Source organism: Ovis canadensis, chromosome 1 (assembly GCF_042477335.2).
Source record: "Ovis canadensis isolate MfBH-ARS-UI-01 breed Bighorn chromosome 1, ARS-UI_OviCan_v2, whole genome shotgun sequence".
NCBI lineage: Eukaryota > Metazoa > Chordata > Mammalia > Artiodactyla > Bovidae > Ovis > Ovis canadensis.
In genome coordinates, this window is record NC_091245.1 from 182,317,217 (window position 1) to 182,344,197 (window position 26,981).

Below are 26,981 nucleotides of genomic sequence, written 5' to 3' on the forward strand. Positions count from 1 at the left end.
ATGAAACTCCAAGATATATAATTAAAAAAAATAAAGGTATCCCCAGATATACTATGTGGAAACTCTAGAAAATAAGAGCAAATAAAAATTAACTGGCCTTCTAATGTATAAGTGTGGGATTAAGAACTGAAACCTCTAAATAAGAGGGCATCAAAGGTAATAAAAATAATTCCAAAGAAATTATGTGTCAATTAATTCAGAGAAGGAAAGAAGGGAAAGGCTATCTTTAAAGAGATGAACCCACACATAGTAAGTAAAAGGTTTACTTTGTTAATGAAATAGCAGGAAAAACAAGTTTAAACTGTTGGTGATGAAAAGGTAAATATATAATTCTTTATAGTAAGTAGAATAAAGAGAAATGTGAGACACTCGGGATAATGAGAGCATTTAGTTACATCAAAGATGTTCTATTTACTGTTTAACTGATATGGAATCTTATTAGAAAATTAATAGAAAGCCATAAGATAATAAAGATCTGTAGTGACTTACTTCATCCCATTTTGGCTCTATTTCTTCTGCAAATTAGTGTGACCCCAAAATGTTTTCAGGATTGTCCAACTTGTCCTAAATTCCATAAATAAACTCTTTCAGAGGATGCTGTTTTTTGCCATGTCTCTATTACAGCTCTTCACAGATGGACCATTTTTGTCCTTCCAAAGTCTAAGAATAACTCTTTCAGTTATCAAGACATACCAAAACCCAGTTCAGCTGCTCCTGTGGGATTCCAGTTAGTTTAGACACATCTGCTGAGATACACGCATCTGAATCCAAATGAAGCTTTTGTTTGATGATACATTTTGAACACTTACGAAGGTTTTTTGGGGGCCAAAATGTTTTCCATTTTTTTGGCACTCCAAACAGAGATCTTCAGTTATAAACACTGCCTTCTGAGCACCTCCAGCAGAAATCCAATCTTTTCATGCGAACAGGTGCCTCAGGAAGTTTTTGGAATGCTTTACACTGAATCAGCTTTCTGATTGGAAACTTTCTGAACACGCAGTCAAATTTGCCAAAGAGACCTTCAAACTTGCATGAGTAGTTTTCACTCATCCAGACATACATTCACACGTACAGACAGCCCTAGTGAAAGCAAGTCAGAGCTCTGTAAAACTGAAGTCTTTCTCTTAAAGGTTAAATACGACACACAACCAAACGAAACAAAAGGAATAAATACATGACAGGAGAGAGAATGAATAAACAGCAAGAACCTCTGTTCAACTTCTCCATAAGCATGTTCCCCTTAAATTTACTTTATCTGAGAGTTTAGGTGACACATCCCTTCAGTAAAAATCCACCCTAGTTTCAAATAATGTTCCAAACATTTGTGTTCTTAAAGACTGTGGCTGCGGGGGGGGGGGGGGGGGGGGGGGGGGGATGGCTACTGATTCTTTTCACTAACAAACGTGTTCAAACATTTCTTTTTGAAACACTTCCTTCTCTAACACAAATAGGTCAGCCAGATTCAAATCTGAAGGAATGAAAAACTACTCTCTAAATCAAGAGTTCTTTGGAAAAACTTCTATTTTACCTGAGTCCCTACAACTTTTCTTTTCCAGTTTGAATATAAACTGAAAAGCCGTTACAGAGTAAGACAACTTTTGAAGCCTTACGCCTGAACAATTACAGAGGAAAATCACTTCCCCATTGGGCATGCCCGGAATTCAGGGGAAATCTGCTTTCAAGTTTGTCTGATGGCCCTGGACCAGATGCTCCAAGGTGGCCAGAAACCTTTGTCTACACCCACTTAGCAGATTTCTGGCTCTTTATCAGGAACTAAGAGGTTTATTTGCAGAAATGAATCATTTCCTTCAAAATATCCTTTACCCTATTTACATGCTTGCATATTCCTTCCATTTTGTTTTCCCCCTACAGCTTTACTAAGGGAATTAATTATCTAGAAGAACAGGAACATACAGTAAGTACATCTGAGATACAGGATGAGACACAGTATGTCATCTATTAGGCCTGGCTAAGACCAGCAGCTGATGCTAAATGGGAAGGAACATGAACCAAATGTTTTTTAATCACAAAGTTAGTAATTAATTGCTCTTTAAAATACATTTTATGCTTCTTTCTGTCTGTGTACATGAAATACACATTTATTACATGCCAAAAATTACAACATTATGGTTTAAATGTGACTGGCACGGAAGTCCGGAAATCAGAGTTAATGTTCCCACAGCAACTTTAATTCTGTCCGTGTGCACATGGAGAGCTCTAATCGTCTTCCGTTCCAGGATAATACGTATAGATGGTTTGGGAAGGGCAGCTCAAGACCCATATCCTCAACTGTAGTTACTGGAAAAAAACAAAGGATAAAAGCTGTGCTCCTGTCCACGTACGTGGATAAAAAACAATGTCCCCGCGCCGGGTGTTGTGTAACCCGGGAACGAAAGAATCCGCTGTGATGTTGGCACTCAAGGGGACAGTTTCTGTTGCTGTGGGAACCTGAACTTTGCATTTCCTGACTTTGGGGTAATTAAAATGTCAGCCTTAATGTGGCATTAATGGAGTTTGTCATAAAGAAATCCTCTTTGTTTTGTTCTCATAAAAAATTGTTTAAAAGTTCATAATGAACCAAGTGTACTAAAATCTTCAGTCTGGGGGACTGACGCAAAGGTTTGGGAGGGGGGAAGGCCAAGGGAGGCAGACGGCCTGAGGGAGCAAAGGAAAAGACCACCCGGCTCCTCCCTCAACAGTGCTCAGCCCCTCAAGATTCAGGCTACCTACAGAGCTAAAGTTAAACCCGCCCACACAACAGTTTGGTAATGTGTAAAGGTTAAATTAAAAATAAATAAAAACTGTTAATGCATAAGTGCATCTTGGCAAGGACACAAAAAATGAGACAATCTGATGAGGCCAGTGCAAGACACGAGAAGGTAAGTAACCACAGATGTCAGCTTCCAACAAAAACAAAGACATCAAACTACGTCCTTCCAAAGTAGGGAGGCAGCTAAAGGGGGTGGGGGAAATCGCTCCTCCATCTGGAGGAAGACAAAATGGAAGTGCCTGTCACGTGTACATGACTGAGACGTGCTAGGCTTGACAGTTGTCAAGAAAGGTTTTCCTGGGAAGAGCTCCGACGGCTCTCCTGCCTTGGTTCAGCCCTACTTCTAGGTTTACATGGAGTGTTTACATGGAGAGCCTGGCTCTGCCCATCCTCAGCCTATGCAGGGGGAACTGTTCCGCCAGACGCCTAGGGGCTCCATGCCCTTTGCATTCCGAAGCTCATCTTAATGGCTCCCATCGCCATCATCTGCACTTGTTTACCAGGAGATTGTTAGCAGTAGGGAGGAGGTGACACTCTAAGGGGTGGTGGGGGAATATTTCTAGGTGATCATAGTGGGCACACTGGCAAGCAGCACGTGTTTCAGTAGTGATATTAACCTCATCACTTCACCAAGGAAAGCATTTCTCAGCCATATTCCCTCTTGCTTTGACTTTTATTGGAATCTTTAGCTGGATTTGAAGTGGCTCAGCAGGTTAAATAGCCATCTGAGAATTTCAGAGGTCACACTTGCCCTTTTTTGCTCCAAAATACGGGCTGTGTTTTTTAGAGGTAACAGCACCATGGGTTGCCCACTCTGACCAGTTCATACGCAGAAGTGACTTTGCATTCATGGGGATGCTTATCCATCGTGTTCCTGTCACCAGTATGAGTAGTTGCACATTTTCAAGAAACCTGTTTCGAGCCAGGAATATAATCTCCAGGCTAGGAACAGAGAATTCAGGCTGCTCACAGAGACGGAAAATCCACAAACATCCCCCTCTCTCCTCCCCCTAATTATCAAGCATTCATCTATATGGGTGTCCATTTTCTCAGTCTTCTCATCTGTAAATTGGGAAGAATTATAATGACTGATAGAAAATGGTCATTAAGCCATGCCTAAGAATAATTTTGCTAAACACATGACAAATAAAAAGGTGCTATAAAAATTCAGGCACTTGCAAACACTTAGAACACCACATACTGGTGGAATGTTTCTGAAGTTAAAGATACTAACAAGTCAAGGGCACTATTTTTAAATGCCCCAAATCTGTTAGTTCTAAATAGAAACTGAATATTTTACCTTAAAGAAATTAGGCTTTTAAATTAATCTATGGTAAGAATGACATTTGAAAGTAAAAAAAAAAAAAAAAAAATTCTCTTGAATGCAAGAAGAGCATCCAAAAATTTTAACAGCTTAAAATAAATCTCTTTCCTGTCTTCTCTCAAGCAATCTCCAAATGGACAGATTTCTGTGAATCTTTCCTCAAAACAATTTTCTTCTAAGTGTAGGCTCAAATCAGGACAAACTACAATCCAAATATATTTGGCGAAAAGTATAATCAATTTAAACAACAGGTTGGAGCAGAAAAGACCTACACATCTTAATGGCAAAATCAGAATGACTTTCTGAACAGCTGGAGATTAGGTTTCTCCTCCCTATTTGTTCCCCTTCCAATGGCATTCAGACCTAACTGAGCTCAGATCCACTAGCTTCCTCAGGGTCACCAAGGGGCTGCTCCTTGTACATATTTCATGTTAATGCCACGGGCTGGCCAAAGAATGCTTATGGTAAAGTATAATCAACAGCCCAGTGCTGTTTCTTTTCCATTCGGCAAAACATTCATTTGGCTGTAACGGGATTTCTGGGCTAAGGCCGTTCTATGTAATCTTCCCCATAAGCTGTGGCAGATAGCCAGACGTTGGAGGCTTGCATGCAGGAGCTCCAGGCCCTTCTCCACAGGAACAGGCTACCTTCCTGGTAGGTAGGGACAGTGCGCACATGTCCATGGGCACCGTGCCATGCTATTTTCCAATTCTTCCTGTAATTACTATTAGGCTGGAGACTGCCAGGCACGAAGGCCAAGAATGTTACTATTTTGACGGTCCACTGAACACAGTCCCCACTTCTGACCCCCAAGTTTCTCTATGGAATTAGCAGCTTGGTACAATGCACACAGGTTGCAGAGACTTGGCTCTTGCTATTTCTCGTTTCTTGCGACAGCTGAAGTGTGGTCTCAGCTCGGTCATGAGCAGAACAAGGTGGGGTCCCTTTATCTAGAGGCTATTATGATGAAGAAAGTACAGAATGGAATGTCCCAGCTTCATTCACCTCTCGCCCTTTCTGCGAAGTTTTATGTTTGCTTTGTCAGAAAAATAACAATAGGAGATTTAGAATCTCATTTCCTAATTAATAATTTTTGCTTTGTGGACAGGATAAATGGAGTTCTTTTTCGAAAAGAAAACTTTCTGGGTCTTAGCTTAATCCAAAGAAGAAGACTCCAGCTTTCTGCCTGACATCACTGTGGAGGTCAGTTTTGAATAGCTGTTGGAATAAAAGGAATATTCTTTCCCAATGGACTCCAAGTTATCCTACCCCCTTCCATCGTCAACACACGTGTTGCGCTCTCTCTGAAAAACTGAGCTATGTTTCAGAAAGAGAAGATATCTTCTAAACGTGATTTATCAACTTTCTTAAAATAGAATTTGAAGAAGTGACACTCAGATTAGTGGGAAGACAGCGAAAATAAACAGCAATGGAGTGATTTCAATAGCGACAATCTCATTAAGCTGCCCATTTCCAAATTTAGCCCGTAGGCAGTTTTTTTAATTAAAAAATATTTTTAACCTGAGTTCTTATTGGCTACGTGAAGTCTGGGTGGCTTCTGAATTCTTGGAAGCCATTCTCTTTTCTTCTGTAAATTTATGCTGTCCTTTAACCACTTCAAAATAAATTAAAAACTGGAAAGAGAAATTCAGCCAAGCTACAATAACTAATGCAAAGCTGACTTGTGTTATGTAATTTCAAAATGGAAGTTTCCTTTTGAGGTCCATATTTGGTCGCTGAATTTCGTCATGGTGGAAGTACCAGTATTCAGATCACAGGGACAAAAGAATAATTAGAAAATAGCAACAGGGCTTCTGCTTTTGAGTTAATGTTATGAAAGAGAATGTGGTTCATGTAATTAACCCGCCTTTTGAGGACAAATGGCTGGTCACCTGGTTTTAAAACACACTCTAGCTTTGAAAATATAGATGTTGGCTGACTCAAAATGGTGGCAAGTTACTTTTGGCTACTTTGGAAGACCGAATGGAAACAGCTTGCTCTGAATGCAGAAAAGCCCGAACCCGGGGGCGGGGGAGAAGCCTGCTCCGAGAACCGTGAAGACACCATCACCTCAGTGGTGCGAGTGGTGTACTCACAGTCAGATGACCCGGGATGAGCGTGCGAGTTTGTCAGTGAATGTGTTGAGTGGATGAGGGCTGGGCCTGGAGACAAAACAGCTTCAAAGTTCAGGCAGGGAAGGCCCGGCTTGGCGCTGGATCCACCCGGCTGAGTAATCTCATTCTCCTCAGATGCCTTCTGGTTTTCAGCTGTCTTGGGTTTCTTCCTGAAAATAAACAAAGGGCCCTTTGAAGGAACTGACTGCATATTTGGGAAAAGGCATTTTTAGAATCTGTTAAAGATAACTTGATTTTTTTTTTTTTTTTCTGAGGGGGGATGGGAAGGAGTCCAGTATGTCCCTTGTTTTAAAACAAGCTGATTCTTGTTTTTTTTTTTTTTTCCCTCCAGTAATGGCCTAACTGGGAACACATGAAAGCATATGGGCCAAGCAAACAGCACCACATTTGGACTCTGTTGGCTGCATAAAAAGACCCTGTCCCAGAACTTTAGACAGCTTGAGCTACGTATGGCTGACATTATCCAAGAAAGCATCCTTTCTTCCCCCCGTAAGAGTTTTAACATGGTCTGGAAAAATACTAGTGGAGGCTTTACCGTTCTAGCATTTGTCAGGAAGCTTAGACAGGACCCGTGGAGTAATGGGAGGAGCACTGGGCTGGGAGTCAGGAGACTTGAGCTATGGTACTAGCTGTGCCTCTAACTTGCTGTGTGGCACTTGGGCACCTCACTTCACCTCTCTGGGCTTCAGTTTCCTCATCTGTAAAATAAAGGGCTTGGATTAGAAGGCCTTAAAGGTTCCTTCTGGCTTTCAGTTTCTATTCATGGAACACATTACAGAACAGTCAACTTTCTTGCTGTTATTAGATTTTGTTTTAGATCAACACATAATTTCAAATCACAATCTAAACTTGCAGGCTGTACCAATGAGAGGGATGAAAAACTGTTAGAGCAGCAAATGAAAAGTGAAAAGAAGAGCTTAGACTCCAGCAGGTAAGGAAGGAAGATGTCACATAGAGATCCTCTATTCCAGCTCTACTCATCTGAAGCTTAAGAGTTCCTTTTAAAAAAATAATTTAGTGCATGATCCTGGAGTGCAGGAGTGTGACTGTGTGTTTGGGAAGAGAAGGGTGGAGGGAAGTAGAAAGTAATTGTGATCTGGGACCAGGAATAGGAAGTAGCAGAGCTCAGCCATCAGTCAGCTCCTCTCCCTAGGACCGTGCAACTGACAGAAATGAATACATGCTTAGCTTACGCTGCATGCACCCTTGGCCCTAGTCAAACCAAATTATTTGTCATACTCTGAACAACATCCCACCCACCCCCACCAGTTTCCTTGGCTCTAAGCTTTTTCTATCATCATAGTATAGTGAACAGAAAAAGTATTTTTTGAAATATTTTCTGGTAGAAGATGATGTGTGGTACAGAATTTGTTGTAAGTGGGTCTGTTCCCATGTTTCCCTTGTTTCTCTAAGCATGGCAATGGACTTGTTATACAGAATATTTTGTATTGAAATTTGTTGTACTGGGTAGTTAAATCTGCCCTCGCAGAATATGGTGTTATGAATTAGCATGCTGTGTTTCTGGTCCAACAGGTTGTGAAATCAAATCTGCTTTTCCAGAGGGCAGGAGGCAGAGATGGCACGGTGAAGATGAAAATAGAGGGAGAGCGTTTAGACATATTTTTAGGATGGAGGAAGCCAATACAAAAGCAACAAACTGCAATCCTTTACTATCGAATGGTGACTAAGGAAGGAACCTCCAAATCTTGAGTGTCTATGTGGGCTTCTAGGAACTGGTTTCTGGTTTTCAGTGTAAGGAAGTACCCAACTGCTTTTTCTTCATGCAAACCAGCGCTCCCTCCACAGTCCCTATTTCTCTCACCGCTGTCTGTCGCCAGGCTTGTTACCGTGTTGGACACCTCAGGGTCACACATCTTCCTCTGCCTTAAAGCCATTTTGTCAAGTCCTGACAGTTGTACATCCTTCACACTTTGCACACCTGTGTTTCCTTTCCGTTTACATTGCCATCACCTTAACACTTTTTATTTAGACTGCTGTTTACTTTCTGACTCCCATCCTCCTTGACATCTCTACTGCCCCAGCTTTGCCTTCACTGATCTGAATGGCCATGTCAGGCTGACAACTCCAGGTGGATTCCATGTATATGAGACTGCAAACTCTCTGAGGGTAAAAAACATCATAGTTGTTTTTGAATCCCTGCGTTCACCCATCCGTTCCTTCTTCCTTCCCTCCATCTATTCATTTATTCATGTATTCATTCCACAAAGACTTACTATGTGCCTGCAATGTGCCAGCATGGGCTTGGAAATAAAACAAGCCTGGTTTCTGCCCCCCTCCCAGATCTGCTGTCTAGTGTATAGCGTGAAGCAGAGTAGCTTAGACAAAGCTGTCATTCAATATAGGTTTGTTGATGGAATGAAATTGAGTTAAAATTAAAGTATATTTTGAGAATAGTTATAGTCTGAATCCAAATTAAGTTTCCTACTCTTTATGCAGCAGGGAAATCTACCTTGACAGGCTGTTTTCCTTGGAATCCATGAAGTACATTTGATAAGAGCAGGACCGTTATGCCCACTAAAGCTAGGCTGGTTCTCATGGGTCATTTAAATATCGAGATGAAACACTAATGACAGACATCACTTAACATAAAAAATTTATTCCTGATGTTCATAAATAAGGTCTAGGCTAGTTTCAGATGTACTAATTTCCTTGGTTTCTTTCAGGAAATTGAAGAAGCTGTCTTTCAAATGTGAGTGTATGGCCAGCCCACCAACATTACTCTTTACTTTTAACTTTGCAGAAGTTGTATTGTTCTTTCTATTGATGGCATCGCTTCCTTCTCTAGATTTGATCCTGCCTCCCACCTTACATCTTGCATCATACCCTCCTGTCTGTCATCTCAAGGATCACCTCTGGGGACCATTCATAGCACAAAGACACTGAAACCATCTCTACGAACAGAGGATATTGAAAACTCAACCTTTTGGCTCACTCCTTCATTTGCCTAAAATCCCTTTACTTGTTCTTAGACCATTGGGCTATTTCCCAAGTGCACATACCAGAGAGACATTCACTGACCCTTAGAAACAATGCATTTTCCATCTCACTCTCTCTAATAGTGGACTCCTTTTTCCAGAGCTGAGAAACTCTAAAACATAGCAACCATCTACATTTAGACATGCACAGGTGCTGTTATTTTGACCCTAGTTTTGCAGCTCATATTTTGTTGAGGAGGATAAAGGAAGTCTTGTAGTAATTAATTGAAAATACCTTCTTTGGTCGTGTAAAAGAATTACATGAACATGGCATATTCGAGGGCAGGTCTCACCAAGCCTCAGAAGCTGTGTACTAGTCCCTGGAGCCTTTAGAGGGCAGCAGCGCACCAGCTGACTACAGGCAGCGTGTCAGGCAAACTCCCCACCAGACCAGAACCTTCCTCCTGGTCACCATGCCAAAGGTTGGTTTGCCAAGCTCTCTGGCCGCTTAGCTTCCTTCTTTCTTTTCTGTCTCTCTCTCTCTCCCTCTCTCTCTCGCCTCCCACTTCCCACACTCCCTCTCCCTCTCTCCCTCCCTCCTCAATGTTAAAATTATACACTCTGATGAAGTCGCCCCTCAACCGGAAAATGAAAGCTCCAATGAAAAAGTTAGACGAGCCAATGACAACAAAGAGAGAAATTGGGAGAAAGGGGAAAGGGGGCTGGTGAGGGGGAAGGATTTAAGAACAAGAAAAGGGCAGATGTTTCGTAAATATATGCAAAGCAAAACTGGGTGTACCCTGAACATTTCCACAGAGAAACAGACCAATCATTGTGCACTTCCTCCCGCCACACTGGTGGAGCTCTGCTTTCAAAAAAAAAGAAAAAAAAAAGTGTGGCCACAGGCACCTGCCTTTCAACGGTCAGTTCTGACATGCTGACTATCTCCCAATTATCCAAAGAGAACAAAAACATTTTCATCTCCACACAGCAAACACTTCTGTTATGAGAAAAAGGCTGCTTCGAGGACTGGGAAGGCGATTTAAGGTGACGGGCGGTTGAGCTGGCCAGCAGGACCTACTGGTATTTAACTCTCCTTGTGCCGGCCAGGACAAGTTTGGGGCTGAAACATAGCAGTGAGTAAGGTTGTGGGTGATGTTGGCTCTTTCCTTACTAGACCATATTGTATGTGGCAAGAAATATACATGAAAACATATTGAGGAGATGGTAGGTAATAAGCCTGTTAAATGCATGGAAATTAACTAGATTGGTGGCATTTGATGTATAGATTTCACACTTCTTTGCACATACAGCACACATACAGCGATGGCAATGCTCTCTGCGACATATGGAAAATAAATATTTTATCTCTGTGAGCTCTTATCAGTCTCCGGGGGCTGCTGAGGGAGAGTGTTCTCTTCACCAATTTTCTCTCTTCACTGGGCTCCCACCCTCTCCTGCACATTAACATGCCTTCCACTCATCAGCCTGGTTGGGTGGATAAGAATTAGAACCCCTTTTTCATAAATACTGAGTCACTGGGTCATGACAATTTTGATCCCTGCCCCACTTGTCCCCCATCTTTTTGGTGTGGTGATCGTCCCCTTATTCTGCTTCCCAATAATATATGGAAGAGACTTAGTACAGTATTTGGGGAGGAGGGCACAGGGGATGTGGTGCCTCAGTGGGGGCTGGTGGTAGAACTGAGCTCTACCATCCAGTAGCCGTGTACCCGAGGCAGATTCCTCTGCCTCTCTGGGCCTCAGTTTCCTCATCTGTAAAATGGAAATGACAGACATTCTAGGGCTGCTATGCTATGCAATGCTAAGTCGCTTCAGTCGTGTCTGACTCTTTGTGACCCCACAGACTGCAGCCCGCCAGGCTCCTCTGTCCATGCAATTCTCCAGGCAAGAATACTGGAGTGGGTTACCATTTCCTTCCCCAGGGGATCTTCCCAACCCAGGGATTGAACCTGGGTCTCTTGTGTTTCCTGCATTGGCAGGCGGGTTCTTCACCACTAGCACCATCTGGGAAGTTGATGCAAAGATTAAATAATTCCTGTTGAGTGATGGGCACAGCGCTGGCACACAGTCAGTGCCCTGGGAGGGTAGCTCTTTCACAGCGTGTCGGTTCTGCAGTTTCCATTTCAGCTGGAAGGAGGCAATTCTTTTATTTTAGTCATCTTTTAAAATATCTAGATTTGGGCAGGGGCAAATGGACTATAACTGTAGCAAAGGCAAAAAGAATGCTAGGATAAGCAGTCTCCTCTTCAACACTTTTTTTTTTTTTACGGTATCACCCTCCTGACACCTTCTTTCTGTTCATGTGTTCGTCATTGCTGCTACTACACCATTAGCTCCTCTTGAAGTTGGGGGTCAAGCAAGCTACACTTGGCCTAGAGAAGCCCATCAAACCTGAGCACTATGGTCTATTCATAGAAACCAACCTTTGGCACTCGAGCTTATCACGTTTTCTTACAGTTTATCCTTTCACCGCTTGGTCTAATGTTCTCAGATCCATTTAAGATGTTTTCATGATTAAAATATTTTATTCTTTCAATTTTTTTAACCTTCTTGGCAAGGTTGATTTACAGTGTTTTTCAGTATATTTCTCCCTCACTGTATCAGTCAGGATCTTGGCAAGAAACAGATGGCACACTGAAAGGATTTAACTGAAGAGAGTTTAATGAAAGGACACTCTACTGAGGTACAGAGGAGGTTAAAGGACCCTCAAGGGAAGTGATGCACCAAGGACTAGCAACAGTGCGAGGTTGTTAATCTCAGCTTTAAACTGCTAAACCCAGGGGGTGAGGAAAGGTATGGAGCTCCCCATGTCCAGTCAGAACTAGAGTTGGGAAGGGGCCTGACTGAGAAGCACCCTGACCCTATTCTCCTGTCTCTTGCTAATGCTTCCTTTTGTTGTTGTTGCTCAGTCGTGTCTGACTCTTTGTGACCCCATGGACTGCAGCATGCCAGGCTTCCCTGTCCTTCACCATCTCCTGGAGTTTGCTCAAGCTCATGTCCATTGAGTCAGTGATGCCATCCAATCATCTCATCCTCTGTTGCCCCCTTCTCCTCCTGACTTCAATCTTTCCCAGCATCAGGGTCTTTTCTACGAGTCAGCTCTTTGCATCAGGTGCCAAATTACTGGAGCTTCAGCTTCAGCATTAGTCCTTCCAACGAATATTCAGGGTTGATTATCTTTAGGATTGACTGGTTTGAACTCCTTGCTGTACGAGGAACTCTCAACAGTCTTCTCCAGCACCACAGTGCGAAAGTATGAGTTCTTTGGTGCTCAGCCTTCTTCATGGTCCAACTCTCACATCTGTGCATGACTACTGGAAAAGCCATAGCTTTGACTATATAGACCTTTGTTGGCAAAGTGATGTCTCTGCTTTTTAATACACTGTCTAGGTTTGTCATAGCTTTTCTTCCAAGGAGCAAGCATCTTTTAACTCCTTTTGGCCAAATTCAAAGGTAGCCAGAGAAAAAGGAAGCCTGAGTGTCATAATCCTGGGTCATGTATCAGGGCAGGGAATGTCCTATGGTTTTGCGTGTGTGTCAGGGGGGAGGAAGGGATGAATTAGCATACTATTTCTCCCCTCTCCATATCCTTTACCTTTTCTCCCATTATACTTTCCAGAAGGAAAGACACAGCAAATAAAATGAAAGCAATTTTCTCTTAGTGTCCAAGTGCCTATTCTGTCTGTTTGCAATTTATGGGGGGAAAAAAAACTGAACATACTCTCCGTGAGAGCAGGGATTTAGGTTTCTTTTATTTGCTGCCATACTTCTGGTCCCTAGAACAGTGCCTGGCACTTGGCAAATACCCAGTAAATTTTAGTTGGCTGAGCAAATATATTCACGTCTGTCATGCCAGACACTATACATACATTATCTCATTTAGTCATCGCAACAATCCAAGTAAGTAGGCAGGTTGCTGAGCCTGGTTGTGAAGGTGTTATGGGAGTAGGCAGGTTTTAAAATCTAACACTTACCTCCTCCCTACTCACCTTTCAAGCCTTGAGACTTCAGCTGGGTATTGTAAACACACAGAAAGGGATTCATTTGTAATTAGAACACATTTTTATACCATACCGGGTTTCCCAGGTGGTGCTAGTTTGTAAAGAATCTGCCTGCCAATGTGGGTTCGGTCCCTGGGTCGGGAGGATACCCTGGAGGAGGAAATGGCAGCTGCAGGCTGCCCATGTTCTTGCCGGGAGAATTCCATGGCCAGAGGAGCCTGGAGGACTGCAGTCCACGGGGTCACAAAGAGTCGGACACGACTGAGCATCTGAGCGATGTTTATACCGTATTCATCTTACTGAATGAAGGTTTTGCACTATGCAAGCCCTGTACGTTTTATTATTATTTCTCTTTTACATATGAGGCAGCTGAGCTTCCGAAAAGCAAAGGCTGCAAGAATTTGAACCCAATGTCTCCATCCTCAAGGTCCCACAAATCATGAATACAGGCACTGGTGTTCGGCACAGAGGCTCCCTTGTGGGCTTCCTAGAAATTTTTAGGAAACCTTAGGTCCCAATTTCTATCCTGATTTTGGATTCTCCAGAATCTTTTCCCTCCCAAAGGACAAACCAGGCTGAGACTTTGAAACCAGCTGTGCCCTTGTGTTTGTGGTACCGTGCTCTGTGATGGAAACAAACTCGGAAAGCTGTCCGGATGTGGGGATTTCTAAGGCACTCTTCCACTTGAACGTAAAGGTGATGGTGTTTACACAAGTAAGTTGCTCACACGGGTACAGAATGAGGACACTCTATTTCTGACCTTTTGTCATGTCTTTAGTCCTCAGTCTCTCCGGCCCATCAGTCCTGTGGATCAGTCTGATAGTTCCGGTCTCCATTCTGGCCAGGCAGGCCTGATTCTCTACACATCCACCACCACCAATTACAATCCACGTGACTGACAGTGTTACAGGTAGAAAGCAATGCAAAACAAAACAATCCAAACCCTGACTTCCTCCTCTTTGGGTTTGATTTGTGCCCAGAGCAGCTAAAGACATAAAGAATATGATTGTGAAAATCCTACCTGAAGCCTGGGAGAAATGTTAGTTTCCTAGGTTTAGCATTTTCCAGTAACAGAGATGTCTGTAAAACACCATCCCATTACCTGCCTCACACCATACAGGAAATCGAGCAAGTACAACAACCAGCATGAGTTTTTGTTTTAAAAATGTATAATTATTTTGCATGCATAGCCTCTAAATAATTTAAAGTTCTGGCTTTTCTAGTGAAAGAAGGCATATATTTATCTGTTACTTCTAGCAATGATTAATCAAAACTTGATGTCACTCTTTCATCAGTATTTCCTGTTGGTGTCCAGCTCCTACCCCAACTTACTTCTTCAACTTGACTTGCAAGGGTTGTACTTCTCCTATGTAAATGTCTGACTTGAAGGGAACTCAATTGAGTACCCTGAGCCTTGCATCCAGAGGGCAGAGCTGACCTGGGCACAGTGGTTTAGAGATGTGGCTGAAGGATCCCACAGATGCAAGGGTGGGTGTTGGCCCCTTGGGTAGCAAGGAGACCACAGCATGGGGGCACAGACAGGCAGCCACATCGCAGGTGGACACAAGCACAGAAAGCTGGCTCACAAATGTGACCAGGGCAGCGTGAAATGACAAGCTGCAGCAAGAGGCAACAGGGCTGCACAGAAGGGCGATGAGAGGCAGAGAGGGCTGGAGCTGCCACGGCTTCAGGCAGAGGCACAGATGACCCAGCAGAACAGCACTGGTCCCTGCAAAGCGCGTGAAGCTCAGCCCAGCCACCTGGGAAGCGGGCGCGATGCTGCCCAGGGCTCACACTGCAGGCTGCAAGCCGAGAACCAGTGTGGGCACCTCAGGACTGAGTCTGGTTACCTCAATGCATCCAAGAGATGAAGCCATCTAAAATTTCATCTGCTCTTACAATTGTGAGTGCTTTTTTTTTTTTTTTAAATTAAACAAAGTGAACTGAGAAGCCTTTCATTGGAGGCATAATGTACTCACAGTAGTTTTCAAATAAATGGTGTCACTCTTCAGGTAAATCACTCCAAGGCTTGGGCCTAGTGCAGCTGTTCATTGGGGCAGGGAACACAGAGCGGCTGCATCTGGATCAGACAAGAGACAAACAAAAACAAGGCTGTCAAAGGAGGAAGCGATGGAGGTCACTAGTTCTGAGAGAGCCAGAACCCTTGGACTTGGTTGAGAGTCTGGTTCTGCATTTTGCACCAGAGACTTGGCAAGTCAGGGGAGGGAGACTGAGATCGCGTTGTCCAGACCCCATTTTCAGCATTTCTACCCGACTGCCCGTCTGGTCTGAGAACGTCAACAGTACCCGCCAGTACAGATGGAGCTGACGGAGCTGACAATGGAGCTGACGCTGGTCCTAAGTTGGAGCTGAGCATGAGGGTAGAGCAGTGGTCCCCAACCTTTTGGCACCAGGGACCAGTTTCATGAAAGACAATTTTCCCATGGGGGATGGTTTCAGGATGATTCAAATGCATTACATTCATTGCTCACTTTATTTCTATTTATTTTTATTTCTGAGCTTCCCTGGTGGCTCAGATGGTAAAGAGCCTGACAGCAATGCAGGAGACCTGTGTTCAATCCCTGGGTCCAGAAGATCCCCTGGAGAGGCAAATGGCAACCCATACCAGTATTCTTGCCTGGAGAATCCCATGAATGGAGGAGCCTGGCGGGCTACAGTCCATGGGGTCGCAAAGAGTTGGACATGACTGAGCGACTAACACTTTCTAACACTCCTTTATTTCTATTATTATTACATCAGCTCCACCTCAGATCATCAGGCATCAGATTCTGGAGGTTAGGGACCCCTGGGGAGGGGAAGCAGGGGGTGGGGGCGGTGCCCCTCCACCTGGCTACAGCTGACTCCTCCAATGCTCATCTCCCCTCAGTCTCTCCCTCTTTGTTGTTCCTAGATTCCTGCTTGTTTACAGATGCCCACGGACCCGAACGTGTTTCTGACCTCTGGCCTTCTTGCCACCCTTCAATGCAGGCTGTTTCCTGCTCCATCCTCTAACCCTGAGGAGTGCAGCCTCAGGGGTTACAGAATGGACTCCCATCTGTCTCAGAGACTCATACCCAGAGGTACTTTTCCCAGGCCTTGGCCCTTTGGTCACCTGGGCCTGATGACCACTTTATCTGGAAGCTCTCCTCCCTTCTCGTCAGGATACGGCACCATCCTGACTTCGCTCCTGCTCTCGGTTCTCTCTTCTGCTTCCTTCCTTGGCCTCTTCTCTTTCCCCAAATGCAGACATACTCGTCACAAGCTTTGCCTACACACCCACCCTCCATGGCCTCAACAACCACTTCTCCATAGAGAACACCCACATGGCTGCCTTTAGCTCTCACTTGTCTACAGAGCTCCAGACACCCATTCTGAATAACTCCTGGTTATTGGTTCATTGATTCATTTGCTTGTTTGTTCATTCATTCACTGTTTACACAGACTCTACTAGGCACCTGGAAAAGATGAATAAGATGGGGCCTCTGACTTTGAGAAGCTCACATCTCCATCATACACTTCACAGGCACTTCTAACTCAGAAAGTTTTAAGCAGAATTCATTGCTTTTCCCTCAAAATAAGTGCCTTCTCTAGTCTTCCAATTTCCTGCCATTGGTACCATTTCCCTCCAGTTACTTGTACCTACAATTGAGGAGTCTTGTTTAATTCCCCCTTTTCTTTCATTTCCCATAACCAATAAGCTGCCAGGTTCTGCGGTTTTTACTCAGGCTGTGAATCAATACTCATTTTTTATCCCTTTATCACCTGTTGCCTGGACTTCTGTGAGTGCCTCCTACTTGGCTTCCCTTCCTCCAGATCCTCTTTACCTCTTGTTCATCCTTCAAACCAGGAATGCATTTACTGTTCTGAAGTTCCATTCTAAATACATCATTCTTTTGCTCTTTGTTGGATTAAATGCAGACTTTTTGGCTTGGCATTTAAGGTTTCTGCAATATAGCCCCATTCTAATTTCCTTCTCTCTTTTTTTTTTTTTTCCTATAGTCTGTTCTACATTGCAGAAGTTCCATTCCTTCCCATCAGGGTCATGGTCTTTCCTCCCTTTTCCTAACATCTGCATAGAGCTTCCTTAAGGGCAATCCAAATACCATCTCACTTATAAGACATTTCCCAAAGGAAAGTGCCCTTTCTTGAATCCTAAAGAACTTCTTGCACTGTTCCCTTTGGACATTCTATAAAAAAGGAAAAGAAAGCGTTAGTTGCTTAGTTGTGTCTGACTCTTTGTGTCCCCATGGACCGTAGCCCGCGAGGCTTCTCTGTCCATGGAATTCTCCAGGCAAAAATACTGAAGTGGGTTGCCTCTTCCTCCTCCAGGGGATCTTCCTGACCCAGGGGTCAAACACAGGTCTCTGGCATTGCAGTTGGATTCTTCAGTCTGAGCCATCAGGAAGGCCCTTACATACCCTATGGACTCTAATATTTACTTGTGTAGTATTTCTTCCTGCTTAAGCTTCTTGAAGGCAGAGACCATTGTTACTCTCTTTTACCCCATTGTGCGCAGTGCCTTGCACACAGCTTAGCACTCGGCGGCTATCTGCGGATCCGAATTTAAAAGGAATAAAGATGCTTTCTTGGAGTCATGGAAGCTGAGACTGAACTGGAAAGACCTTGAAGCTCATCTACTCCAAACCCTCATTTTTCAGATGAGATCAAGGGAACTGAGTTGCTCAACGCCACATCCTTGCTAGTGGCTGAGTAAAGACAACTGATAGAAAAAGTCACAAATCTCTAAATACCTACCAGTGCTTGCTTAGAACAAGTAGGCCCAGCAGACCATTAGCAGTGACCTGACAGAGACAGCGAGGGGTTGGGGTGCAAAATCTGCAAGGATACACTGGGTTCCACAAAATGAAGAACTTTGTTTCCCTTACTTTGATAAAGCAAACTGATAACTGCCTTTTTATAGTTAACTGTTTTAAAAAATGAGGGTGGATTTAAAGAACAAGGGAGCAAATCTTTCTAATAATACAAGCAGAAACATTTGTGACAATATTGCAAATACCACCAGAGTGATCAACTCAGGGTAAAAAAGCAGAATGAAGAAATTTCTCATGCTTTGGAAAAGCAGTGCATTCAGCTGAAGTTCTAGGTGAGAACAGGCTGTGGTAATTCTATGGTTAAATTCATCTTCTTATAGACACATAGGCTATTGGCAATCCTGCTATTATGCCACACCAATAAATCTTTTCCCACCTAGCTTTGCCCAGTTTTTATCCTATAGGTTTGTTTAAACATTTACTTATTTTCCTTTCATTATATCTCCAATCTCCCTGTAGAAAAGCATAGTGACTGCTCCCAAGACTGTTCTAATTTTCGTCCCTTATTCTTCTCTTGTGGTAGAAGAAACATTAACTGTTTAATCTCCTCTCTATCCTCATCCTCAAACAGAATCATTTTCTTTCACCTGATGCTGTAAAGCCCAAGAAAACATGGTGTGGGGATAGCAGTGTTTCCCTAAGTGAGGAAAACAGAGTTTTCCAGGGGAATCTCAGTTGGTTTTATGTGTCCAGAAGAACTCAGCTCTTAAGTGCTAGCCACCAGTCCTATCAAACTTCATCTGCCTCCCCCAAGTGAGCATGTTACTCATGTCACTCACTGATAATCCCAGAGGAAAACTTGCTACTGGTTATCATATTCTCTTGGCCAATATGGTGGAGCCATGTGATGTGCTGAGAGATCCATTAGATAGTAACACCCCAGGAGCCACATAAACAGCAAATTGGGTTCAAGAGCTCCTCACAGTTCTTACTAAATCGTCAGATGGCTGGATAGATTATCAACAGGTCACCAGACAGAGCTTCCTTCTCTTTTCTTCCTTGGCAACCATATTAAAATGGTAGAGGAAATCACTTGCCGATACGTCTAGTACATCGCAATGAAAAATTACCTGGAAGCGTACACATCCATTGTGTAATTACGTAAGTGTACGTTTTAAATATGTCTAACATTTGATTTAAATTGTGCATATTATACTTAAATGGAGACATAATCTTTCTGTCCTTTAATCACTCTCCTCTTATCAGCTCCACAGCCTCTTGCTATGATTTTCCTTTCCTTTTTGGGCAAACTGTCACCTCGCTCCTTCTTATTTCCCCTCTTGCCACAGCACACACCCGAAGGTTTTTAATTAGAACTACTGCTTGGTGTGTCATGTTCTACTGCTTAAGGAGTAGTGATGTTCTAAAAAAGACTCAGGGAAATTGACTACATGAGGTTTCATATTTATCCTTTTTCAATGGCATCCATATCCAATGTACTCAGTTTTTAAGTCAAAAGGTAAGAGGCTGCTGGGGTCTTAGATTTCCCCCAGAATCTGGAAATCCAGCTATTCTCTCTGCCTCTTATATCATCGCTGTAAAAATGCATCTTCTCTGGGAGCCCAGCTGGCAAGGTTCTGGATGGTGTCAGAGGCAGAGGAGACAGTGGGTCATTTCCATTCCAGACTGCTCTATTCTTGATGGCTCTGCAGATCTGTCTCAGAGTCCTTAGAGAGCAGCGCTGTTATATAACATGCCGCCACAGAGTGCTGTGTGGAACTTTCTGTGGAGGTCTCATTTCAGTATGACCATTTCCATATCAAATCATTCTAAAATGACAGATGGGACTTCTATGATAAAAGGTTACCAAAAAAAAAGTAACAATAATTTATTAGATGTTTAAATGTTGTTAGGTACTGTATGAGGAATTTTTATGTGTAAATCTCTTCTTATTCAATCCTCACAGCAATGCCATGATACAGGTGTTAATATACCCATTTTATAAATGTGGAAAAGTGAGACCAGGACTCCTCAATCAACTACTCAAGATTAGGAAGTGTGGGTAGTGTGAGACTCACATCTTACTGACTCTAAATCTGTGCTCTTCTCACTGTACAACAACTGCTCCAACACAGCACGAGCATGTTTCTAGTTCCCACTGTGAGTTCAGCACAAGAAAGAGGTTTATGTTGGTTTCATGATGGTTCAGAGTCACTGAAAGCACTGGGGGCAGAGATCTCAGGCGAAGGAACTCTTTCAGAAACAATGACTCCTTCCTAGCTCTTTTCTGTTTGAAGATGAGGATGCTTTATGCTGGTTTTCTCAAATGCTGATGAACAAATGAATCACCCAGGATTTCTGATACAGCGTGTCTGGGGATGGAGTCTGTGATTCTACATTTCTACAGGCTCCCAGGTGATGCTGATGACATCAATCTGGGTACCACAGGTCCTATGTCTGACACCTTCCTACTGAGGGTCGTTTTCAAAGGAGCAACTCAAGCTGAAAAACTTGGCTACCAGTTCACACAACAAGACTAGCTTCTGATGCAGGGCCAGTTTCTCAAATCATCGGACATTAGGCAGAATTCATGGAGTTTCTGGCAGAGAGCACGTTATGGGAAAAAAAAAAGTTTCTGGATCCCTCAGGGCTTTCTTCCCCCCAACTGGAAATTAAAATGATAATGTCTCTAACATGTAAAGTTCCTATTTTTTACATTATTGTTATTTTTAACAATAATTATCTGGTAATAATTCAAATAACACCTTTCCTCTGAGAAATTCAATGAGCTTTACTAACCTTAATTGTCTAACAGCAATTCCCAGGTGTAGATAGAGCTGTCTCAAAGATCACAGTAAATTTAAAATTGTCCCACTTCCCTCCTTTCTTCGCCCCAAATGTAGTGGCGAATTAGTGGCGAGGGGTTACTAACTGGCAAAGATCCACTAGCTCCTCATTTGAGGCACAGGAAATTTTATAAGGCAAGGGTAAATCCAAGAAATAATCAGCAGAAAGATGGTTGTGGGGGCAGAGAATATTGGTGAGAGGGGAAAGGAGAGAGGGAGAAGGAGTAAGGAAAAGAAAAGAGAAAGAAGTAAAATCACAGAACTGGACACATGATCTTGGACCAGTCATTTAACCTCTAATTGGCTCAGCTTTTCCCTCTGCAAGAAAAAGATTTTATGATTTTTAAAGTCCTTTAAAACTCTGAAAGTGAAAGTTGTTCAGTTTTGTCCAACTCTTTGCTACCCCATGGACTACACAGGCCACGGAATTCTCCAGGTCAGAATCCTGGAGTGGGTAGCCTTTCCCTTCTCCAGGGGATCTTCCCAACCCAGGGATCGAACCCAGGTCTCCCACATTTCAGGCAGATTCTTTTCCAGCTGAGCCACAAGGGAAACCCCTTAAAACTGTAATAGTCCCCTGAGAAGAAAGATGGGGGGATTAAGTGGCTTATCCACCTGTTAAACCATTAAACTTGTTAAAGAAATCCATTTGACTTTTAACTTTTTAACTAATTACCTGAAAGGAATTCCCAAGTCTGTCACCAATCTCACCTTTTTGGAAACTGATGAGACAATCATTTAATGAATAAGGTGCCAGAGGTATCATAGCCAGAAAAACTAATCAGGAACCCTATCTTCAGTTTTGTGATGCTATAGGAAATGCTTTACTTAAAAAATTTAGCTCCTTAATTAACCACTAGTTAACACCCATGTCCAGAAGAAGCGTCACTGATGGCCTGAAGACCCCTGGGATAGCCCTGCCAATAGAAGGTCCCACTATCTGTCCCTTTAAATTTGTGTTAATTTTCTCTACAGAGATGTTGATTCCTCCTTGACAACTCACAAACTCTGTTAATAAGAGCTGCTCATCCAGGAACCTTAGTGCTATTAGGTAAAGTTGATTTTTGTTTTCAAAATAAGAGATCTTTGGGATATATACATATGCATATAAACATGTTTATAAATGTTTATACATATGATAATACTTTTTCTGGTTTTAATGATTACTTGTGATGGAAACCCCTTTTCAAAGTCATTAGATACTGGAATCTTCTGGTGCAGAAAGCCTGCCACAGGACCTAGTGATAAGGTCACTTTAAACTCCATAATGAGGATTCCAACATGGGAACAATATATGGTGCAGCACATGGCTTGGTGTTATATCAGAGTTATCTATATTTTGCCCCTTGCGCTGAGTATATTTTCTGGAATAATCATTGCATTGTGTCTAAATGGAGAAACATCAAAATGGCATTACCTGAAAGAAGATACTGTCACTGTCCCCAAAGCGAAAACCCCTTTCTTCTCCCTGCTCCTGTAGCCTCCACTGTAGTGTGGCTGCCATTATAAAATGCATACTGTGCAGCAGGCCTTATGCTTGGCACTTTTTATATGTTATTTAAAGAAGCCATAAAGAAGGCTGAGCACCGAAGAATTGATGCTTTTGAAGTGTGGTGTTGGAGAAGACTCCTGAGAGTCCCTTGGACTACAAGGAGATCACACCAGTCCATCCTAAAGGAGATCAGTCCTGAATATTCATTGGAAGGACTGGTGCTGAAGCTGAAGCTCCAACACTCTGGCCACCTGATACTAAGAGCTGACTCATTAGCAAAGACCCTGATGCTGGGAAAGATTGAAGGTGGGAGGAGAAGGGGACAACAGAGGATGAGATGGTTGGATGGCGTCACCTACTCAATGGACATGAGTTTGAGCAAGCTTGTGGAGATGGTGATGGACAGGAAAGCCTGGTGTGCTGCAGTCCATGAGGTTGCAAAGAGTTGGACACGACTGAGCTACTGAACAACAACTTATCTCTTACACTCACTCTTCGGGTGTGGGAATTTTCTGATTTTACTCATGAGGAAACTGATGTTTAGGAAAGGTGAGGGGTGAAGTTTTTTTGCCATAGATCATGATGCTAGAGGGTAGCAAAGCAGGGCTCCAGGGCCAGACTTTAAGCACAGTGCTCTGGGGCTTAACGTACTCCAGGCTTCTGATTGCTAAACAGCTGCTCTCCTGCTTTCACTCCACTGCTGTTCATTTGAGGTCCTCATCGTAGACTTATGGTATTAGATTCTCCATTATGATCCATGATTGCCACCTCCAATCTTTTTTTAGCCTTTTCCAAAACCTTCTCTACCTGATTTATGTTTTCCTTCCTTACTTTGATGAACACATCAATCCAAACCCATTACTATTTTTTGTTCAACAAATCTTGATCATCATTTTGCTAGCTACTTTTTGGCCCTCATTCTCATTCCAAATTATTCATCTGAGGCCTCCCATTTGATCTCAAATGTTCCAGCCTTAGCTTGAGAACTTCCCTTCCTTAATGCCTAAAGAAACTTCACTTTTCACCTGGTCCTTTAGTAGGCTCCTGCTGACTTCACTAAATGTCTGTTCATTCTGACCTTACCCCATGATCAACCATTTCAACACTCTTCTCAGTAACTCCCCTAATTTTCTATGTACAGGGCCTCTTCTTATGTTATTCAATCACGAATCCGTATCACCACTCACCATTCCCTGCCACTCTTAGTTCAAAACTCTACATGTGCACACCATCTGTGACCTCACTCCTGCTTAGTGTTGCTTCTGAGTACAAGCCAACAGTAGTTTTTCCTCATATGTTTCACTTTATCAAGTCTCATTCTTCTTTCTCTTTTTCAGTTGATGATCTTGCCTCCTACATTAGTAAGAGGAAATAGACCGTCTAGTGCGGTAAGCTCACAAGCTCTCACCTCCATCTCCAATATCTTTGAAGTTTTCTCATGTTGTTTCCTTAAAATATATTGATACCTTTTTCTACAATCTCCTCCTATCTTAGAGGTTATCCTCTCCTTCCCTTTGGGCTTCCCTGGTAGCTCAGACAGTAGCTCAGAATCTGCCTTCAATGCAGGAGACACTGGTTCAGTTCCTGGGTCAGGAAGATCCCCTGGATAAAGCAATGGCAACCCACTCCAGTATTCCTGCCTAGGAATTCCCATACACAGAGAAGCCTGGTAGGCTACAGTCTATGGGGCTGCAAAACAGTTGGACATGACTGAGCAACTTTCACTCACCCATTTGGCTCCATCAGTGGTGTTTTCCTCTGTATTTAAAGACATATTCATTCACAACAGTACTAAATTGATCATAAAATATAATGTTTTTCTCTGTCATCTGCTCTTGCCCTTCAAAATCTTTTCAGGTGGTACATCTCAAAGTGAGTTTTATAGAACACTAGAACTTCAAGATGAACCTCAAAAAAGTCCTTTAGTCAAACAAATACAGGAAACACTGAATACTATATGTCTCTCTTATAAACTCAAAATGCACATTGTCCAAACTTATAGGATTACAGACCCACCCCTTATTCCCCAGTTTTTCTAATGGCACATTTAGTAACTTCAGAATATGCTTAGAGAAAAGATGCTTTAGTAGATTTCTCCTGGTTCTAAAGTCATTAGCCTGGGTATGTTAGTTCACTGAATCTGTATCAAATAAGCCCTCTCAGATTTCCTTTCCTTCAATACTCCATTTGGTTTAACCTAGTTAACTTGCAGAATGTCAGAAAGACTAAGCATGTTCGAATCTCTGAGCCCCTGAACATACCATTTTGGCTGTTGGAAAGGCCTCTGTGATCTTTTTCTCATTTAGACCTTTCCTTCTTTCAAGGCCTATATCAAAGCATGTATCTTATGAAAACTGCTTTAGCCCGTGTTGACCTCTGCTACTCATATAATAACACTTAGGTAAATGGTTATAGTTTAACCCCTGTTTCCGCTATCACTTGGTAAGAATGCAAGTTCTCCAGGACCTGGACCTTGGTTTACACATTACAGAAATTCCAGCACCCAGAGTCACCCTTTGTTGCAATACTAGGGGGTTATAATCATATTAACAGTAGTCAGGAACAGAAATAGTTAACACTGGGGTATGTTAGGTATATACTTGATTTCCATAGCTATGGAGACAATTTAATATGCTAAAGGCCCAGGTGAATGTACCACCACCTTGTGGGGAAGAAGCACCATTCACTATTGCCATCATCACCTCCATAAATAGAAACTTGTATGCTTTGGGGAGATGAAGGCCAGATCTAGAAGAGCAGAGGCAGCTCTGTCCTTAGGTAAAGATGAGACTATGCATTAACTGACAGCAAATGGAGAGAAAGCTAAAATAATCCAAAACCAGTGGAACAAATGCCTCTCTACCAGTGACGCAATCATTATTCACAACATTGTATCATGGTATCTCGATGGTAAAACCAAGCCTCTTTTTTCCACAGAAGGAAGTCAGTCTCATGAGAGGATTATCACGGCTCCTGGTCACAGCACTGGAATACAGAGTATGCCATTCTGCAGGGTGGTAATCACTTGCAAGACGACCATGGCCCAAACGTGCCCCTGCCTTCCAGGCGGCTTCCAATCTCTAATTCGTCGGGTCAGTCTCAAGATACATTGCACTGAAGACGTCAAGACAATCTGGCTGCCACCAGCCCAACATGTAACCCCCAGTGAACTGGGTCATTCCCGTAAAGCTCTTTTACTGACCCATCACGTGGGCTGCTGAGCAGGTTTTCAGTCTCAGGTAGGTCGGCAATATCTAGACATTAAGGAGCTTTGAGTTTTTCAGATTAGATGTTATCTGAAGTTAAGACTTAATGGATTCCCTAATAGCGAGCTTGCAGTGAGGCTAGGGCTAGAAATTTGTTCTCTTGATGCCTAGTCAGGGAGTTTGATTATGTGAGAGACAGAGTATATCTTTTCCCCTTAAAACTGCAGCAACTTACGATTTTCACATTTTGGTAGAGGAGAAAATGCATGTCATTAAGGTACAGCTTGTGAAATATTTTGCTATCTTTCTGGATAAAAAGTGGTATGCAAACCAAAGATCTAATTAAAAACTATAAACGCGAATGTTTTACTCAGGCTTACTTCAAAATAGGTACAGATTGTATTATATAAGGTATGAAAATAGTAGGATAAAGGTAAAAATGGTATAATAGAAAATTCTGTGCTGGTCTTTCATTAAAATTCATAACAATGTATGAGAGTATTAGTAGCAATAAGCAATAATAAGCATTTTTAAAACTGGAATTTTTATTGTGGGAGATTACTGGGTTGGTGAAGCTAAATGGCTTAGCTATTTTCCTGTCATGCCCCTGTTCAGAGTTGCCGTTCTAGACAATTTACACGTTTGAAAGTGAAAATGAAGGGTGACCTGACTTTTGAATGTGTCCTAGGCCACCAGGGCAAGGTTGTTGCCATCTGAGAACCATGGGCAGTTTCTGCAGTACAGTATCTTAATTTCCTCTCTTTGTGGTAAAATAGTTAACTTTTATATTCTACATGCAATCTGAGGTCTCGACAGCTTCCTCCTGTTGTCACTTGTGGTGGAGACAAGGGGACACTATTGGCAATCTTTGCACTGATGTAGACACATCAACGCTTATGTGGTACTTCCATGGTCACGTTTTAAAAGTGAATTCTCCCCACCATGAATTTACAAAGATGAGAAGAAGACTGGGGCTGGGGAGGGAGGGTAAAGTTGCCCAGCTAATGAGCAGTAGAGTTTAATCTAAAAAAACGTGATTTTCAGTAGAAAATCTTTTATCACCCAAAATGTCCCTGGCTGCCAACAAGCTCTGTGGCGAATCTGAGAAGTAGAGGATTGGATGGGGAATCAGAAATACCTTGTCTTCCTGGATCTGATAAATGCCAGTTGTGTGATCCTGGTCAAATCACTAACTTTTCTGAGTCTTATCAAATCATGAACGAGGAAACAATGAATGATATAATTACCTCCTAGCCATGAAATCTTTCACCTGTACAATGATACTGATTAATAATGTGTGCATGGCCTATCTCCCAAAGTTGTGAGCTAAAGTAAGCTGATGTACACTGAAGTGCTTTGCATTCTGTGAACTATGGAATCAACATAGTCTCAAAGAATGGCCACTGGAGGGATTAGGGAAGGGTCTCTGTGTGTGTCCACACGTACAGCCAGTCCACTTCCACTCGGGTCTGGGGA

General features: G+C 42.7%; 1 protein-coding gene across 50 annotated transcripts in view; it reads right to left on the bottom strand.

Annotated features, from left to right (window-relative positions):
- The window catches only part of ZBTB20 (zinc finger and BTB domain containing 20), an 838,712-nt gene that overhangs the window by 36,300 nt on the left and 775,431 nt on the right, over positions 1-26,981 (bottom strand). For 27 of the 50 annotated variants that reach the window (XM_069553780.1, XM_069553866.1, XM_069553842.1 and 24 more), the window contains 2 exons: positions 15,169-15,269; positions 6,191-6,378 (listed from right to left, as the gene is read on the bottom strand). Coding sequence is in view for 23 of the 50 variants with exons in the window: in XM_069553617.1 (XP_069409718.1) it covers positions 6,191-6,378; positions 6,765-6,775 (199 nt within the window). In the remaining 27 variants the exon portion in view is untranslated. Of the gene's footprint in view, positions 1-6,190; positions 6,379-6,764; positions 6,928-15,168; positions 15,270-26,981 lie in introns of all 50 variants that reach the window. The other 23 variants (XM_069553617.1, XM_069553632.1, XM_069553667.1 and 20 more) reach the window with 1 other exon arrangement.